The 20,077-nt window shown below is 43.6% G+C and overlaps 1 protein-coding gene across 1 annotated transcript in view; it reads right to left on the bottom strand.

Annotated features, from left to right (window-relative positions):
* The window catches only part of LOC309557971 (aldehyde oxidase 1-like), a gene marked incomplete at its 5' end in the record, with an annotated part of 174,120 nt that overhangs the window by 130,645 nt on the left and 23,398 nt on the right, over positions 1-20,077 (bottom strand). The window contains 2 exons of the mRNA XM_082260860.1: positions 7,999-8,108; positions 11,121-11,214. Of these exons, the coding sequence (XP_082116986.1) occupies positions 7,999-8,108; positions 11,121-11,214 (204 nt within the window). The remainder of the gene's footprint in view (positions 1-7,998; positions 8,109-11,120; positions 11,215-20,077) is intronic.

The raw sequence follows: 20,077 nt of genomic DNA, 5'->3' as shown, positions 1-20,077 counted from the left end.
CAAAGTCTAGATGTGCAAAGTTAGTAGAGACATATCCCAACAGACTAATGTTTTTTCCAATTCTGATTTTGAATTTATTTTTTTCTGACATGTTGGTGTTATATCTTTCACTTGAAACTGTGTCTGTCTTCATTTCAGGCTGCAAAGCAACAAAATGGGATTATTTTAAAGGCGGTGATTCTTTCCTATACCCACTTTATACTTATCTGTGCAAAATCTCAATCACAATCCAGCGCTGTGTCTAGTGTCTAAGAGCAGTGAAGCCCTTTCCAGTGATGAGAGAGCAGGGGGATGGGCTGAGCCATACTATGTGTGTCAATAGATGCACACAGTGTCGCCTGCACAAGTGACCCCCCTAGCATGTGGCTTGCTGGGAAGGGTGCACGAAGGCAGGAAGAGCCAAGAGCGCTGGCAGAATCTGGGGTGCTCTGTGCAAAACGATTACACAGAGCAGGTAAATATGACATGTATGACATGTTTATTTTTGTTTTTTAGAAAAAAAAAGAAAAATCCTTTAATAGCATTTACAACTTTCCCAGGATTCCCTGGTGTTTAAAGTTCATTTTCCCCTCATTCATCAAGCTGTGAACAGCTTCAGGCAATATCAGTCAGCAGCTGTAAAAGTGTAAAAAAAAAAATGTGATGCTGAGAAATCATTTTGACAAGTAAATCCATGTACTTAAAATGATAATTTTGCTGATGGGGTGCCAAATTACAAACAAAGCACTAATTAATAATATTTGAATGCTGAAATAGTTATTATCCATTCAGTATTTCTTCTATTATTATTACCACTGTTTGGACATTTACATTATACAGTGTTCTACAGTATGAAATCTGCTTTTTTAATAAAATTCCTTAAGTCCCCTGTCTTATTCTGGTAGAAATTTTTTGTGGAATTACATTTCCCCACTGAATGCTCTTTCCAAGTTTAATAAATATAGAAACTTGTATAAATTATTAATTGATTTTGAGAAGACTGAATAACAGAGCCATCTTAGTGCATGGTATTCAAGACTCAATGATTTTTAAAAAAATATTAATGTCTTCTGGACTGGAAGGTTTTACCCCTTAATGACCAGGCCATTTTTTGCGATACGGCGCTGCGTTAATTTAACTGACAATTGTGCGGTCGTGCGACGATGCACCCAAATAAAATGTATGTCCTTTTTTCCCACGAATAGAGCTTTCTTTTGGTGGTATTGTATTTTTTTGAGCTATAAACAAAAAAAGAGTGACAATTTTGGAAAAACCCAAGATTTTTTACTTTTTGCTATAAAACACATCCACCAAAAACTGTAAAAAAATCATTTTTTTTAATCAATTTAGGCCAATATGTATTCTGCTACATATTTTTGGTAAAAAAAATCCCAGTAAGTGTATATTGATTGGTTTGCGCAAAAATTATAGCCTCTACAAACGATGCAATATTTTTCTGAAATTTTTTTTTTTTTTACTAGTAATGGCAGCGATTAGGGAATTTTAGCAGGACTGCGACATTGCGGCAGATAAATCAGACATCTAACTGACACTTTTGACACTTTTTGGGGACCAGTGACACTAATACAGTGATCGGTGCTAAAAGAAATGCACTGTCACTGCACAAATGACACTGGCAAGGAAGGGGTTAATATCAGAGGCGATCAAAGGGTTAAGTGCGCCCCTAGGGGGTGCTTACTAACTGTGGGGGGGGGGGGGGTTGCAGGTTGCACTGATTGGGAGAAGACAGAGATCTGGGTTCCTACTTAGCAGGAGCACAAGATCTCCATCTTGTCCCTATCACGTACCTGATCAGAGGCCGAGGTGCTGAGAGGGCTTCCCTTAAGTGCAAGGCACCCCTGGAGGTGGAGACAGGGAATGCTGTGCCCAAAGGAACAGGGGTCGCCAGCTGCGGCAAGCTCCGGTGAAGAGGTGACTGCTGTGGTTGTAGACACGTAGTGCGTGCTGAGATGCAGAATGCCTTGAAGGTGACTGGAGGAGGTAGCCAGGCGTGCGACAAGAGCGAGGTCAAGATCAAGCCAAGGGGTCAAACACAGTTCATCAAGCAGTAGAGGGGTCCGTAGGAGCAAGCCGGGGGTCATACACGGGAACAGCAGACTGAAGCAGAGTAGGTAAACAAGCCGATGGTCGGAGCCAGGAGGAGAGACAAGACAGGTGAGACAAGCCGGGTCGGTAACAGGTAATCCAAGTAAACAGGAACAGAAACACAGGAAGCAGGAAACAGGAAGCTGAAGATCATCCAGCAACTAATGGCTGGAGCAGGCTGGTTTAAATAGGCCACTGGGCGTCCCTGCATTAGTGTGGGCGGAAGATCCAGCTCTCTTGTGGGAAGTTCCCTGACAGTGCCCCCCCCCCCCCCAAAGGGCAGCCTCCATATGCCCAATTGGGCCTGCTTCTCAGGATGCTTGTTGAAAAATTCTCTAAGAAGTTTGGGGGCATGAAGGTTATTTGCAGGCTCCCATGAACTTTCCTCATGTGAATACCCTTTCCACTTAATCAGGTATTGGACCTGTCTTCCCCTCTTTCGGCAGTCTAGGATGGCCTCGAACCTCATACTCAAATTCCTCACCCACCGAGATGGGAGGTGGAGGTGGATCACCCCTTCCTGAGAAAGGGCCAGAAGAGGCAAACTTGAGCAAGGAGATATGAAAAACAGGATGGATCCTGTAGGAATCCGGTAAGGAAAGTTCGAAGGCTTGATTTCCTTCTTGATTTTGAAAGGGCCAATGTACCTTGGACCCAACTTCCGTGATGGGCAGGGTAGTTTGAGGTTTGCCGTGGAGAGCCACACTTCATCCCCCACTTTCAAGGCTGGATTCTCCTTTCTCTTCTTGTCATATGACCTCTTATAATCTTCCTGCGCTTTACGCATGGTTGCCTGGAGGGTTAGGTAGTTCTCTTGGATAAAGGTTAATCTATCCTGAACCGCAGGTACCGTTGCTTCTGGTACAGAGTTGGGTAAAAAAGAGGGGTGAAAGCCGTAATTGGCCCAGAATGGGGATTGGTTGGTGGTGGCATGAATAGAGTTATTGTAAGCAAACTCTGCGCAGGGCAGTAAGGCCACCCAATTATCCTGTGAGAAGGAAGAAAAACAACGAAGGTATTGTTCCAATGTTTGATTTGTTCTCTCCGTTTGGCCATTGCTCTGGGGGTGATAGGCAGAAGATAGGCAAATCTTGATATCCAAAGCCTTGCAGAGGGCCCTCCAGAATCGAGAGGTGAATTGTACCCCCCTGTCCGAGACAATACTGTTTGGTACGCCGTGTAGCCTTACAATCTCCTTGATGAAGATATGTGCTGTGTCCATGGCTGAGGGAGTGCCCACCATAGGCAGGAAGTGTGCCATCTTTGATAAGCGGTCTACTACTACCAGGATAGTGGAAAAACCTTCAGAAGGGGGCAGTTCTACAATAAAGTCCATAGACAACATCCTCCAAGGCTGGTCCAGAACAGGCAGAGGTCTTAGCAAGCCCCAAGTCTGCGTGAGACTTCCTTTACTTCGGGTACAGGTCGTACAAGAACTTACATAGTCTTTGCCGTCCTGTCTAAGGTTGGGCCACCAATAGGAACGTTGGATCAGTTCTAATGTCTTGCGGACCCCAAAATGGCCCGCCAGCTGGTGGTCGTGGAACGTTTTAAGAACCTGGACTCTGGCTCCCTGGGGTACAAAAATCTTATCCCCGTGCCACAAAAGACCTTCCTGCCTTCTAAGTGTGGGGATTTCGGACTCAGGGCACCGGGCAGAAACCTGTTCCAGGGTGGCCCTTAGATCAGGCTGGATAAGAAGAAAGTTCTGGGGAGACAGAATGGTGCTGGGGGTGGCAGTATTTGGGGTCTCAGGGAACATTCGTGACAGAGCATCCGCTTTACCTTTCTTGGATCCTGGGCGATAGGTGAGGTGAAAATTAAACCTTGAGAAAAACAAGGCCCACCTGGCCTGTCGTGATCTCAAGCGCTTGGCAGATCTGAGATACTCCAAGTTCTTATGGTCGGTGAATATCATAATTGGGTGCGCTGCACCCTCCAGGAGATATCTCCACTCCTCCAGAGCGACTTTGATGGCCAGCAGTTCCCGATCCCCAACATCATAGTTCCTTTCCGGCTGAGAGAGCTTTCGGGAGAAGAAAGCCACTGGATGCAATTGTGCTTTAGGGCCCAGACGTTGAGATAGGATGGCCCCTGTGGCGAATTCAGATGCATCAACCTCCAGTACGTAGGGCAGGGCGGGGTCGGGATGCTGCAGGACAGAGGCAGAAGTGAATAACGCCTTTAATTTATCAAAAGCCTCTTGAGCCTCTTGGGACCACTGGAAGCGGCAGTGTTGGTGGGTTTGCTGGGTAATCGGGGCGATAATGCCAGAAAAGTCCTTGATGAACCTCCGATAGAAATTCGCAAACCCTACGTACCTCTGAATGCCATTTTTGTCCGTGGGAGCTGGCCACTCCAGGATGGCAGATACCTTCTGGGGGTCCATGGCTACCCCATCAATGGAAATGATCAGACCCAAAAATTGTATAGAAGTCTTTTCAAAGGAACACTTCTCTGCTTTTGCATAGAGTCCGTGTACCCTTAGTGTGGACAGCACTTTCTTGACATGGATTCTATGTAGTTCCAGGGTAGGGGAGAAGACAAGAATGTCGTCCAGGTACACAATCATGAAGTTATCCAGGTATTCTCTAAAGATATCATTCACGAAGTGCTGAAAGGTAGCTGGGGCATTACATAGACCAAAAGGCATAACCAGGTACTCAAAATGCCCAAAACGCGTTCGAAAGGCTGTTTTCCATTCATCGCCCTCGCGAATGCGTACTAGGTTGTAGGCACCGCGCAAGTCCAATTTAGTAAAGACCCGGGCGGTATGGAACCTCTGAAAGAGCTCAGGAACAAGCGGAAGAGGGTACCGGTTTTTAATCTTGATTTTATTGAGCTCTCTGTAATCCACACAGGGCCTGAGGGTATGATCTTTCTTTTCTACAAAGAAAATTCCGGCGCCAGCTGGAGAAGATGAGGGGCGGATGAATCCCTTCTTTAGGTTTTCATCAATGTACTGGCGCAACACCTCAAGCTCAGTCTCTGAAAGTGGAAAAATCCTTCCAAAGGGGACTTCTGCACCAGGTAATAGCTCGATAGGGCAGTCGTAGGGGCGATGAGGTGGTAGTATATCGGCCTTCTTTTTGTCAAAGACGTCCAGGAAATCATGGTAAACTGGAGGAACGTCCTGGCTGGAGTCGGAGACTGGCTGGATGGTCAGGCAACTGGAAGGAGACACAGGTTTGGGCATCAGACAGTGCTGAAGGCAGTAGGGGGACCCAAAGGAGATCTCCCTTCGGATCCAGTCTACCTGCGGGTTGTGTGCCTGCAACCATGGTATCCCCAGAATTATGGGGAATATGGGGGAACATAAAATATCAAACTTCAGGAACTCTTGATGGCCAGAGTCAGTAATGGTAAGAATAGGTACCGTCTCGTGAGTAACAGGCCCGGATCGAGGAGTGGTACCGTCGGCCAACTGGACCTTGAGTTTAAGTTCTTTAGTCTGAATAGGAATACGGAAGTCCTTAGCAAGGGTTACATCCATAAAGCAACTACATGCCCCAGAGTCAATTATTGCTGGGAGTCGGACCTCCCCTTTCTCTACCTGTAGGGAGACATGGAGAACAAGATGAGTAAGGGAAGATCCTGAGACTTGCTGATACATGGAGTTGTGTGGGGAAGACTTACTGGGCCTCACAGGGCAGTTGCAGAGAAAGTGTCCGGCCTCCCCACAGTAGAGGCAGAGGTTAGCCCGCCTGCGGCGGAGTCTCTCATCAGAGGTCAGGGCAGAACGAACCATGCCAATTTGCATAGGTTCTCCTTCAGAGGAGGCTGCTGTGGCTGGAATAGGTGCAGGGACAACTGGGACCTTAGGTAGCATCCAGGAAGGCCGGAAGGACTGAAAACGTTCAGATCGCCGCTCCCGCAGGCGTCTGTCCAGTTGGATGGCGAGCTGAATGAGGCCCTCCAAACTGGTGGGGCTTTCTACTCGTGCCAGCTCATCTTTGAGGGCCTCAGATAGGCCAAGTCGGTACTGGTACCTGAGGGCGGCATCGTTCCATTCAGTATCCGCTGACCATTTGCGGAAGTCCACAGTGTAGTCTTCAGCAGGGCGCCTCCCCTGCTGTAAGGTATGGAGAGTGGCCTCTGCAGTGGCCCTGCGTTGTGGGTCATCATATAGTTGGCCCATGGCTTCAAAAAAGGTGTCCAAATTGTTGATGACAGGACTTTTTTGTTCCAACAGGTGATGAGCCCAGGACTGCGGTTCATCGGATAGCAGAGAGATGACAAATCCCACTTTAACTGTTTCCAGGGAGAAGGTCCTTGGTTGCAGAGCCAGGTAGAGAGAACAGGCATTCTTAAAGGCCCTGAACTTCCTCCGATCGCCGGAAAAACGCTCTGGAGTGGGCACCCTGGGTTCAGGAGGAGGAGCCATCATCATAGGAGTGGATGAGTGACGCTCCGGAGTCAGTGAGGCTGATGCAAGACCTGCAGAAGGAGGAGCTGTAGTTGCGGAAGATACTGCCAAGTTCTGTAAACGACCCTCCAACTGGAAGTACCCGTCCTGTAGGTTGGTCACTGCTTGGGTGAGGGCTGCGACTTGCTGGCACAGAGCCTCGAGCTGGGAAGCACCTCTGTCGGCCTCTGACATATTCTGGCTGGATGATACTATCACATACCTGATCAGAGGCCGAGGTGCTGAGAGGGCTTCCCTTGTGGCTAAGTGCAAGTCACCCCTGGAGGTGGAGACAGGGAATGCTGTGCCCAAAGGAACAGGGGTCGCCAGCTGCGGCAAGCTCCGGTGAAGAGGTGACTGCTCTGGTTGTAGACACGTAGTGCGTGCTGAGATGCAGGATGCCTTGAAGGTGACTGGAGGAGGTAGCCAGGCGTGCGACAAGAGTGAGGTCAAGATCAAGCCAAGGGGTCAAACACAGTTCATCAAGCAGTAGAGGAGTCCGTAGGAGCAAGCCAGGGGTCATACACGGGAACAGCAGACTGAAGCAGAGTAGGTAAACAAGCCGATGGTCGGAGCCAGGAGGAGAGACAAGACAGGTGAGACAAGCCAGGTCGGTAACAGGTAATCCAAGTAAACAGGAACAGAAACACAGGAAGCAGGAAACAGGAAGCTGAAGATCATCCAGCAACTAATGGCTGGAGCAGGCTGGTTTAAATAGGCCACTGGGCGTCGCTGCATTAGTGTGGGCGGAAGATCCAGCTCTCTTGTGGGAAGTTCCCTGACAGTCCCCTTGCAAAACGGCGATCTGCCTTGTTTACCTTGTTTGTTCTGCCTCTCCCGGGGATGATCGCGGGTGGCTGGCGGACATCGGGGCTGCTGGACTCGCTGATAAATGTCCCTGCTAGCCAATCACAGCGCGACCGCGCCTCCAGCGGCGCGATGTTGCCATCTAGTGGCTATTGAACTAAACCATGTACAGGTACATCGTTTCGTGCAATAGTGCCACACTGCCGCAGTAAATATACGGCGGCCGGGTCAGCAAGTGGGTTAATGCACACAACAAACATAATAATTACCAATGAATGGCAGATTGGTATTCAAAAAATCTATTCCAAGCCTGATAAATGTGCCCTGGCAAATACATTATGACTTACTATATAAATGGATATGTATACCAAACAAATGTACATGTTGGAAACTGGTAATTTTTCCAAACTGTATGTCTTTTTTTTCTAAAGTTAGTCTGCTATATAATTTACAGCTCTGTCCTTTTTACAATACGTATAATTAACATAACAGCGTATGTTTTGTTAAGTGCCAAAACTGCCTAATTTGGGACTGCGCAAGTGTTATAACAGACAGATCAAATGGAGTGATTGTTGTAACTGTCACCATGTGTTAATATAGTTTACTCTACAGTACCATCAAAATGTAGTAATGCTTCTGTACCTGCTCCATACTTTTTTTCAGTAGGATACTAAATAATATAAATGAAATGAATAGTATACCTTCTTGGAGAAAGGGACATTGATAGAGATTAGAATCTCTTCCGACCTCAAAGCTGATGCTCCAGTTTCATCAAACACTAATTGTCTCAGAGTAACCTGGCGTTTCCTCTCTGTAAATTACAAAGATCAATTAGAAATGAATCAATATTATGGAGAGAAGTACTGGAAGTTAAAGTGCATGTTTACAAGAATATAAGGCAGGGAGGAATATATTTTACATGCTATTGCTTACTCATAAATCTAGAAAAACGATTTATGGCTCATTTAGGGATAGTGGAAGACACAACATAAATCCTTCTATATATTTGTGGCTGATGGGTTATTAGTTAAACCCATAAGCTGTGTTTCTACGCACAGGTCACCGCCCTGCCTTTCTCGCTTTATAAATGGTTGTTAAAAAGAGAGCATAGCATTTTTGCAGTAGCATATATTTTGAGTTTTATTGCAGCATTTACAGCAAAGTAATTTTGATATGTGACCTTGTAGAGCTAACCCTGCAAGGGCTGCTGACAGCTGCGGAATGTCCCAGGTTCTTCTCCCACTACTGCAGCAGCAGCCAGGCAAACAGCAACATTCACTCCTCTGACTCACTAAACAGTCTAGGGCAGTGTTTCTCTGGTCCTCGGGGCACACTAACAGGCCAGATTCTAAGTATTACCTTGGGGAGATGCAGACTAGAATACTGCAATCACTGAGCAGCAAAAGATATCTCCTGTGATGTATTTCAGTTTTCTTGCAAACCTGGCCTGTTAGTGTGCCCTGAGGACCGGAGTTGAGAAACAATGGTCTAGGGCAGTGATGGCGAACCTTGGCACCCCAGATGTTTTGGAACTACATTTCCCATGATGCTCCTGCACTCAGCAGTGTAGTGGAGACTCAAGGGAAATGTAGTTCCAAAACATCTGGGGTGCCATGGTTCGCCATCACTGGTCTAGGGGTTACCTTTTGAAAGTTTATTGCAGATTAAATTGGAGGGGGCTTATGGAAGCTGTGGGATACTCCAGAACACTGAACAGGAATGTGAGGACCATCTTCCCTTTGCAGCTAATTCTTAACACAGTCCTTTGAGCAGTAGGACATAAAGTGGACAACACTGGGATAATATAGGTAGTGTTCCAGGCCAGGCAAGCCTTAATGTTAGTACTTCAGGGGTTAACAGCAGCAACAGTCACCACAATCCCTCTCAGGTCTGTACTCACAAGTCCCTGGGACTTGGATGTCTCCCACCAGACTCAGGCAGACAATATCCTCAGTGGAGCCTCCAGACTGGATCCTCAGTAAAACCCCTCTCCCAGGTCTCCCAGAATTAGCAGCAGAATAGACCCCTCCCAGCTATGCATAGCTGGGACCTCAATGAAAAAGGCAGGATCTTCAGCTGGACTGCCAGGAAGAGCAGCAGCCCTTCTGGCTGGAAACCTCCTGGGGAAGAACACTGCTCCCTGAGACTCTAAACTATTTATGCACTCCACAATCACCATCTGGGCACACCACCCCAGAGATTGGCCGGGGCTGTATAAATATTTAGGTTGCTCATTTAACTCTGACATTCACTACATTCTGGAAGCCTCTAGAAGACAGGGGGAGCAATCAAACTCGCATCTTGCAGAGCCCAAAGCAGCCCAAAGTAAACACATGCTGCTCTGCTAATTACAGGAGAGCCACAGAAGTAAATTTGCCCAAATAAACATAGCACCATTATCTGGGAGGGTGCTACACAGTTTTAAATGCTTTTCCATCCATATTTATATTGCAATAAATATAGAGACCTGTAAATTAGTCACTAGCGGGATCACTGCATTTGACGTAGCTACAACATAAAAACCCTGATGAACAATGGTTGAGATAAGATATGAGCCACGTAGTGAGTACACGGTTTTCAGCTAGACAGCTAATCCATAGACATGCATAATGCGAAACAACAGTAAAGCACAACCTTTATGTAGAACTACAAGGTGTATTACAGCCAAATATAGCTGTCCCAACCATTGTACAGCACTTCAAAGTATGTAATGAGCAAATATAGCTTCCCCATGTGCATATATTGTATAATTACAAAATATGAAACCAATAAAGGAATTTAAAATTACTTTTTAAATCAATCTTGTTTATATGTGTAGTCAAAAGAATCATTAAAAAAGACTCTGCATTCTTTTTAAGCAGGTATGACAGCCTCAATTCCACCATAGATAAATGTAGGGCCATGTTACCCATGAAGCCAATTGGGGTGACAGCCTCAGGTGACACACACGGGGGCACAGTGGGGAGAATGACACGCTGTCCTCAGTGCAGCTCATTAACACTGATCCTGGTAAAATCTTAGGCTCAGTATTACTGAGCTCCCTGCCTGGCTGCTGTACTTGTCACATGGAAAGATGCAGCGGCTAACTCTTTTAGTTATATGGAGCCTGTTAAAAGTGCCATTTCAATGCCACTGAGCAAAGTGCTGCTGCCCACTGCACCTGCCTATATGGCAGGCACAGCGGCTCGGCAGGATACTCTGCTAAATTTTGCTGAGCCTGCACTTCCTACAGGCTCAGAGTCATTAGGCTGATTGCTTTTGTGTCTATATGTGGGCGCACACACACACAGACACACACGTAGCTCTGCCACCTGAGGTGCCCACCTTTCTCATAAGGGATGCACAAAATGTCACCCTTGGGTAGTATCCACTCCCAGCACGGACCTAAATAAATGGCGCTGCTATTGATACTCATTTGTGTTAATGCAGGTATGGACATTGGCAGCCTGAAATGTATAGGAATGTGTCCGTAATGTGTGCCTACATGTAGGTCGACTCCATTCATCCACACAAATGTCAAAAGTTGTCTAAAGCCTATCTACAAAGATTAGTGTACATAGTGAGATTCATCTAGAAATGCAGCTCATCAGCAAATGCATATCCACCAATTTATAACACCAAGGCACCTAAATACAGCCATTTGTCCAAACTGCATACTACAACTTCCAGCTGCAGTACTATCATCACTGCAAGACATAGAATTAATGGCTATATTGTGGGAGGTGCAATAGTACAAAACAACCAATAATGTTATATGGTGGTGGGAAAAACAAACCAAACTACTCTCTGCTTCAAACCATAATGATAATTCTGCAGAACTTACCTTCAGAAGCAAGGTTAAATGTGCAATTCCCAACCGCCAGAATAGGGTTCAGGTCCCAGGTAGAACTTCCACTAAGAATGCTCCATCCAAGGGACTAAAGAAAAATGTAATGACATTCAAAACCTATTTCTGAATTACATTTCACTTGTCATTAGGCCTTTAATTAAATTCTCCATCACAGCACACACACATATGGGAAACAATGGTAAATCATTGCAAGTTCTATAACATAGCTACGTCACTGTTCACTGTATTTAAATATATACATATATATATATATATATATATATATATATATATATATATATATATATATATATATATATATATATATATGTAGCACCCTCCTAGGTAGGTGCTAGAGACAAAGCATAGTTTTGAGTCCTTTCTGCTTACCAGATGGATTGCAGGTAAATCTATATTGTTCTCTGCCTACCAGAGAGCAGGATCTGCTAGTGAGGTCTGCTCAATGTGCTCAGGTGCAATTTAGTCTGTCTGCAGAGTGTTTCACACTGGTCCAATAGAGAGGCATATTGGACAGTGGGAGGAAATCTGACAAATGAGTGCACAAGCGTCTAATACAGCACTGGTAATTCAGCAGAGGAAAATACCTCGGTGCATGCTGGGATACGGTATAAATGTCGGGAGCACATGTCCTCAGGGACTTTCAGCAGGAGAGTGGAGTCCCGGAGGGAGGGGGCAGCTGCCTCCTCCTCTGTAGAGGTGCCATGTGGCCTCAGGTAGTTGACTTGAGGGCCTAAAGAGCTGGAGAGGAACTGAACCCTGAGGTCCTGTGAAGATGACCGGAAGGGGAGACACTGAAGGATCTGATTCTGCAGTACATTGAGTGCAGATCTGTGTCAAGGGGCCTGACCTGAGTGGGGCCACCCCTGCAGCTAGAATAGTCAGTGGACAGGTGTCAGTAAAGGGGATACCAGAGAGTGCTCTGAAGAGAATGTATATCACCAAGTCTATTGCTGGAGAAAGAGCAAGGAGACTTAACCCTTTCCATAGATATGGCAGTATGGTTTAAGCAGTGTGACTGCTTCCACAGGCAATCTGGTGAGGCCAAGTGAGAGTGTCCCTTATCCAATGTATATAGTTCCAGTTGGAGTATCCCACTATTCCCTTCTCCCATCCAAGTTCCACAATAAATACTAAAAACCAACACCACTGGACTGTTTATTGCGCAATGAGCTATTGGGAGTTAGGCTTGGTTCACACATCTGCGATGGCAGACATCGCATGTGATTCGGAGTGCACTGCTCTGAAAATCACATGCAATGTCTGTGCGATGCGAATTCAGCCATACAGATATTTTGGCTGAATTTGCATCTGATTCACGCACAGGACCCTTTTTTGGGTCTGTAGCAGAATCGGATTGCATGGTGGTTCACACTTATGCGATCCGATTCATGTCCGAATGTCAGATCGCACTGCGATATGTGAACTGATCTGGGGGTGTTGTTGACGCCCCCAGCGATTTGCATATGGCAATGTGAACTGCCTGTGCTGGGAATGCGATGTGGGAACCCGCAGTAGACTCGCAGGGTTCCCGCATTGCATAAGTGTGAAACGGGACTCAGGATGAATGTGTGAACTGTACCCTAAGTGACTGTCTGCTGGTAATCAGAGGAGGCCCAACAAGTCATCATACAGCAAGCCCTACAGGGACAGTGCTACATATGTATTAGATTACTCTTCTGTATATTCTCCAACATTTTATGGAAAATATTAAACATTCACAATAGTCTCTGCCAATAGAGGAGGTCACAATATACTGTAATGTCCTTATAAAAGCCATATATGAAGACAGCTCAATACAATACCACAAGCTAATAAATGACTGTCACATTTTCCTGGTGATGTAAGCACGTCACCTGCACAAACACTGAGAACTATCCAAGCAGATAATTACCTTGGTGAAGCCAATATAAACTTCTAATCTGTGATTGTAAAGCTTCAGTTAATTAGGCATGCATTTGTCTAGTACATTTATAGCAGATGTAAACTCAGCCATTAAAAATTCATATAAGAATTTTAGACTGCTGTTGTCCAAGGGTGTCTCTGCACTCCTTCAACCAGAGTGTAGGCATTATAAGAGGGGGGTACTCGCCAGATCACAGGGTGAAAACAAAGGGGAAAAAGCTTAAGATAGAAAACTAGTGCAGCCACCACATCTAATGATTGGCAAGCTGTAATTATTGCATAAACAAGGGGGATGAAGGGAAGTTGGTACAATTTCTCTGTAGATTATTCTAGGCATCTAATACTATAATATACTATATTACATTATTGGGTTTGGATCCAATACCACTATATAAATGTGATTTAAAAAAATAATCTACATTTTTTTTTTAAATCTGCACCTTTTATTTAAATTAAAATGTATTTATTAAACCTTATGCTCCTGCCGTAAAAGTTATTTTTTCAGGTCCTTCTTGTCATGAAGAAGACAATAATAATTTACTGTCTCTCAGTTCTGCTTCTTTGTTCTCACCCAATTACTTCTGATGGAGACTACAAGTGACCGTTAAACACACAGTGCAAAGGCTTTACCCATTGTTGTTACCACTAGGAAACCTGCTTAAATGCCATATAGTCATCAATGGAGGACATGTACAGTATGTAGAAAAGAAGTAGTTGCATGAGAGTGGCAGCAATGAGTAGGGATGATCGAACTTTTCAAAAGTTCGGTTCAACCAGAACACCAGAACTTCCAGAAAGTTCGGCCCGGATTTCAGAACCCCATTGAAATTAATGGGACCCGAACTTCGGTAATCAAAAAACGCCATTTTGAAGCCCTAAAACCCAATAAATGCCCCTAAAAAAGTGCATAGGGTTCTGGGTCATGCCCCAGAGACTATTAATCACACAAAAAAAGTTCTTAAAAATTGTAATTTTTGATAGAGAGCCAATTATTGAAAAAATTATTGAAAAAAAAAATTAGATTTCTTAGGATTTAGTGTCTGGGGGGTCTAAAAAGTGTACCTGTGAAGTTTCAGCTCTGTAGCATGTCCAGGACCAGAAAAAAAAAGATTGTTTCTCTTAGGTCACTTATAGAACAGGGATATGGCTCCGCTACTTTCACACCTTTTTTTGGGGGGTTATTGGAGGCATATATAGGTGTGAAAGTAGCAGAACACTATGCTTGCGCTAATGAAATAATTAACACCCATATGGCTTCTCTCCTTTCACACCTATATATGTGTATGTGTATATATACATATAAGTGTGTGTGTATATATACCCCTATACAGAAGTTCAGATGTTTTGCCTGCCTCCAAAGACCCACAAAAAATGGCCAAAAAAACGTCTGCAATAACACACCTGGGCGTTTTTTTTGGCGCAGGCGTTTTTTTGGGCATTTTTTGTGGGTCTTTGGAGGCAGGCAAAACATCTGATCTTCTGTATAGGGGTATATATACACACACACTTATATGTATTTATACACATACACATATATAGGTGTGATAGGAGCAGAGCCATATACCTGTTAATTATTTCATTAGCGCAAGCATAGTGTTCTGCTACTTTCACACCTATATATGTGTATTTGTATATATACATACATGTGTGTGTATATATACCCCTATACAGAAGTTCAGATGTTTTGCCTGCCTCCAAAGACCCCAAAAAAATGCCCAAAAAAACGCCTGCGCCAAAAAAAACGCCCAGGTGTGTTATTGCAGGCGTTTTTTTTTGGGCAGTTTTTTGGGGTCTTTGGAGGCAGGCAAAACATCTGAACTTCTGTATAGGGGTATATATACACACACATGCATGTATATATACACCTACACATATATTGGTGTGAAAATAGCAGAACACTATGCTTGCGCTAATGAAATAATTAACCACTTTACCACCGGAGGATTTTGCTGTCTTACGTCCAGGCCACTTTTTGCGATTCGGCGCTGTGCGAATTTAACTGACAATTGCGCGGTCGTGCGATGCCGTACCCAAACAAAATTTACGTCCATTTTTTCCCACAAACAAAGCTTTCTTTTGGTGGTATTTGATCACCTGTGCGATTTTTACTTTTTGCGATATAAACAAAAATAGCGTTTATTTTGAAAAAAATAACAATATTTTTAACATTTTTTTATATGAAATTCCCCCCCAAAAATATAAAAATCAATTTTTTTTTAAATTTTTGGCCAATTTGTTTTCTGCTACCTATGTTTGGTAAAAAAAAAAATCACAATAAGCGTATTTTGATTGGTTTACGCAAAAGTTATTGTGTTTACTAACTAAGGGAAAGATTTCTGTCATTTTTGGTGTTTTTTTTTAACGAGTAATGGCGGCGATCTGCGATTTTTTTGCGGGACTGCGACATTGCGGCGGACAGTTTGGACCCTTGACTGACATTTTTGACACTTTTGGGGGTACCAGTGACATTTCTACAGTAATCAGTGCTATAAATATGCACTGTTACTGTAAAAATTACATTGGCAGGGAAGGGGTTAATTTTATTGGAGAGGGAGGAGTTAATATATGCCTGGTGCTTACTAACGTGTGTGGGGGGAGGTGCCTGAGTGACACAGGTACAGATCGCATGTTCAGCTATGCTGAACCCTGCAATCTGTCACTGTTTGTCACTTAGGAGATCCGCCCGCTCTGTTTACACAAGCGGGCGGATCTCCAAACTCGATTCCCCGACGATCGGGGAAGAGCAGCAGCTATCGCCGCCGCTCCTCCCCTGGCCCGACTCCCGCTGTGACTGAAAACAGGGGGAGGAGTCCAGTGACGTAGGTCTACGTCGCTGGATGGAATAGAGCCACTTTGCCGCAGTACAGTCAACGTAACTGGTCGGCAAGTGGTTAACAGGCATATGGCTCCGCTCCTATCACACCTATATATGTGTATGTGTATATATACATACATGTGTTTGTATATATACCCCTATACAGAAGTTCAGATGTTTTGCCTGCCTCCAAAGACCCCCAAAAAATGCCCAAAAAAACACCTGCAATAACACACCTGGGCGTTTTTTTTTGGCGCAGGCTTTTTTTGGGGCATTTTTTTGGGGTCTTTGGAGGCAGGCAAAACATCTGAACTTCTGTATAGGGGTATATACAGGTCCTTCTCAAAAAAATAGCATATTGTGATAAAGTTCATTATTTTCTGTAATGTACTGATAAACATTAGACTTTCATATATTTTAGATTAATTACACACAACTGAAGTAGTGCAAGCCTTTTATTGTTTTAATATTGATGATTTTGGCATACAGCTCATGAAAAACAAAAATTCCTATCTAAAAAAATTAGCATATTTCATCCGACCAATAAAAAAAAAGTGTTTTTAATACAAAAAAAGTCAACCTTCAAATAATTATGTTCAGTTATGCACTCAATACTTGGTCGGGAATCCTTTTGCAGAAATGACTGCTTCAATGGGGCGTGGCATGGAGGCAATCAGCCTGTGGCACTGCTGAGGTGTTATGGAGGCCCAGGATGCTTCGATAGTGGCCTTGAGCTCATCCAGAGTGTTGGGTCTTGCGTCTCTCAACTTTCTCTTCACAACATCCCACAGATTCTCTATGGGGTTCAGGTCAGGAGAGTTGGCAGGCCAATTGTGCACAGTAATACCATGGTCAGTATACCATTTACCAGTGGTTTTGGCACTGTGAGCAGGTGCCAGGTCGTGCTGAAAAATGAAATCTTCATCTCCATAAAGCTTTTCAGCAGATGGAAGCATGAAGTGCTCCAAAATCTCCTGATAGCTAGCTGCATTGACCCTGCCCTTGATAAAACACAGTGGACCAACACCAGCAGCTGACATGGCACCCCAGACCATCACTGACTGTGGGTACTTGACACTGGACTTCAGGCATTTTGGCATTTCCCTCTCCCCAGTCTTCCTCCAGCCTCTGGCACCTTGATTTCCAAAATTTGCTTTCATCCGAAAAAAGTACTTTGGACCACTGAGCAACAGTCCAGTGCTGCTTCTCTGTAGCCCAGGTCAGGCGCTTCTGCCGCTGTTTCTGGTTCAAAAGTGGCTTGACCTGGGGAATGCGGCACCTGTAGCCCATTTCCTGCACACGCCTGTACACGGTGGCTCTAGATGTTTCTACTCCAGACTCCCCAAGGTCTGGAATCGGTCCTTCTCCACAATCTTCCTCAGGGTCCAGTCACCTCTTCTCGTTGTGCAGCGTTTTCTGCCACACTTTTTCCTTCCCACAGACTTCCCACTGAGGTGCCTTGATACAGCGCTCTGGGAACAGCCTATTCGTTCAGAAATGTCTTTGTGTGTCTTACCCTCATGCTTGAGGGTGTCAATGATTGCCTTCTGGACAGCAGTCAGGTCGGCAGTCTTACCCATGATTGCGGTTTTGAGTAATGAGTTTTTAAAAGCCTCAGGAATCTTTTGCAGGTGTTTAGAGTTAATTAGTTGATTCAGATGATTAGGTTAATAGCTCGTTTAGAGAACCTTTTCATGATATGCTAATTTTTTGAGATAGGGATTTTGGTTTTTCATGAGCTGTATGCCAAAATCATCAATATTAAAACAATAAAAGGCTTGCACTACTTCAGTTGTGTGTAATGAATCTAAAATATATGAAAGTCTAATGTTTATCAGTACATTACAGAAAATAATGAACTTTATCACAATATGCTAATTTTTTGAGAAGGACCTTTATACACACACACACTTATATGTATTATACACATACACACATATAGGTGTGATAGGAGCGGAGCCATATGCCTGTTAATTATTTCATTAGCGCAAGCATAGTGTTCTGGTATTTTCACACCTATATATGTGTAGGTGTATATATACAGACATGTGTGTGTATATATACCCCTATACACAAGTTAAGATGTCATGCCTGAATCCAAACATGTCCTCAAAAAAGCCCTATAAACACCTGCAGCAAAAAGCCGGCTGACCGGCGAGAAGCCATATCGCTGTTCTGTAAGTCACCTAAGAGAAACAATCTTTTCTCTATAGCGGTCACCCTGAAATGGAAGGGTTTGGTCACCTTGCCATAGCAGTCAGTGTCAGTTCACCATACACTACACTACGGTCACCCTGGCACTTAACACTTTCCCTACAGAAACTAGATTTTTGAAGCTAACTAAAGTGGAAAATAGCACCCTAACTACACTAGATATCCCTTTCCTCACAATAATAATTGCTAAATGACACTTTTGAAGCAGAAGTAACAGAACTGCTTCCACTCTCTTCCACGTCCCTGTATTAAAATGGTAGAGATTTGGCGGGGCTATCTTATATACTGGGGGGCGTATTCACTAATGATTGGCCTCTGGACCCCCTAGTTACTCCAATCACATTCCTAGCATTCTCCTGCCCCCTCAATTTGCTTTTACTAATGGTTCTGGTCCAATCACAGGCTTTTAAAGCCCATTTCCTGTCCTATTGCATTTTAGTCGGTTCTGGTTGTCGAATTCCGAACTTTTTCAGCAAAAAGTTTGAAATTTGGCCGAATTTCGAACACCCAATGTTCGGGTCGAACCGATGGTCGACCATAACCGTTCGATTATCCCTAGCAATGAGATGCATAAAATGATGAGAAAAAAAAGGTGAAAAATGCAGGTAAATTTGTTAATAACACACAAGGGTTTACATCAACTTTAAATTTATTGACATCAGAGTTAAAAGAACCCTTGTCAGTGATAAATATGTAGACTGCCATTGATGGCCTGTCCTATTTGGCTATGCTATTTACCCGACTGTCATAAATATCCAATAGCTTAAAAACTTTTTAAGTCCTTGACAACAAGTCTGCAGATCAGGAATCCTGACTTCACGTTCTGCCTATGTGTTCCAGGTTAGTGAGTCAAAAAATAGTAGTAGGTCACCAATGGCAGCTTCCTATTTATTTATTACAGGTACTTACATAGACCTGTCAATTTACACAGTGCTTTACATTATATATATATATATATGAGTATGTAAAGCACTGTGTAAATTGACAGTGCTTTACATAACTATGTACAGTATATATATATATATATATATATATATATATATATATATATATATAATGTAAAGCACTGTGTAAATTGACAGTGCTTTACATATATATATATATATACTGTATATTGTACATTCACATCAGTCCCTGCCCTCAAGGAGCTTACAATCTAAGGTCCCCAAGTCACATATTCATACATACACATACTAGGGCAAATTTAGGCAAGAATCCATAAACCTACAAGAATGTCTTTGGAGTGTGGGAGGAAACTGGAGTATCCAGATGAAATACACAGGCACAGGGAGAACATGCAAACTCCAGACAAGTAGTGTCGTGGTAGGGATTCCAACTTTTTGTCACTACATATTTTATTTATTGGCTTGGCGTCACAATGTAGGAGATGAAAAAAATGAGAGATGTGCCCCCTGAAAAAGCAGGTACTACAAGCGACCCAGTTAGTATGACTAATATCAAAAATTCTTTATTTAGGACATTAGACAATCAGCAAAATATGGTAAAAACACCACATCAAAATGGTAATGCCTCCACCCAAAACTACATTGAAAATGACAACGTTGCCAAAGTTCCTGCATAATGACCAGTAAATACTTGCCTAAAATTGTCAGTTCTTTTCCAATACATGCATCTGGCATACGTGTATATGTATGTCCTAAGACGCAAATTTATGAATTTTGTGTTACGGATCTGAACGCAATGCTACGGATCTGAACGCATCTTTGTGAATGTCTGCATTGAAAGTAATGAGTTCAGATCTTTAAATAGAAAAGGCTTGTAAATGCTTTTTTATAATTTTTCTTTTTTTTACAGCCATGTGAATGAAGCTTAAAGCTAAAGTGTTTTATCTTATGATTTGGTTGCCATATAATGAACTTTAAAAAAAAAAGGTTAAACTTTGTTCAGTATGACTTTCCATCTTTTTACACAGGTGTTCGGAGTTCACCATTATTGTTATGTTGGGTGCCAAGAAATCCTGAATCAGATAAGAGTACAG

This window comes from Pelophylax lessonae (assembly GCF_965119305.1).
Source record: "Pelophylax lessonae genome assembly, chromosome: 6".
In the NCBI taxonomy this organism is placed as follows: Eukaryota; Metazoa; Chordata; class Amphibia; order Anura; family Ranidae; genus Pelophylax; species Pelophylax lessonae.
This window is presented reverse-complemented; position numbering and strand designations above follow the sequence as displayed.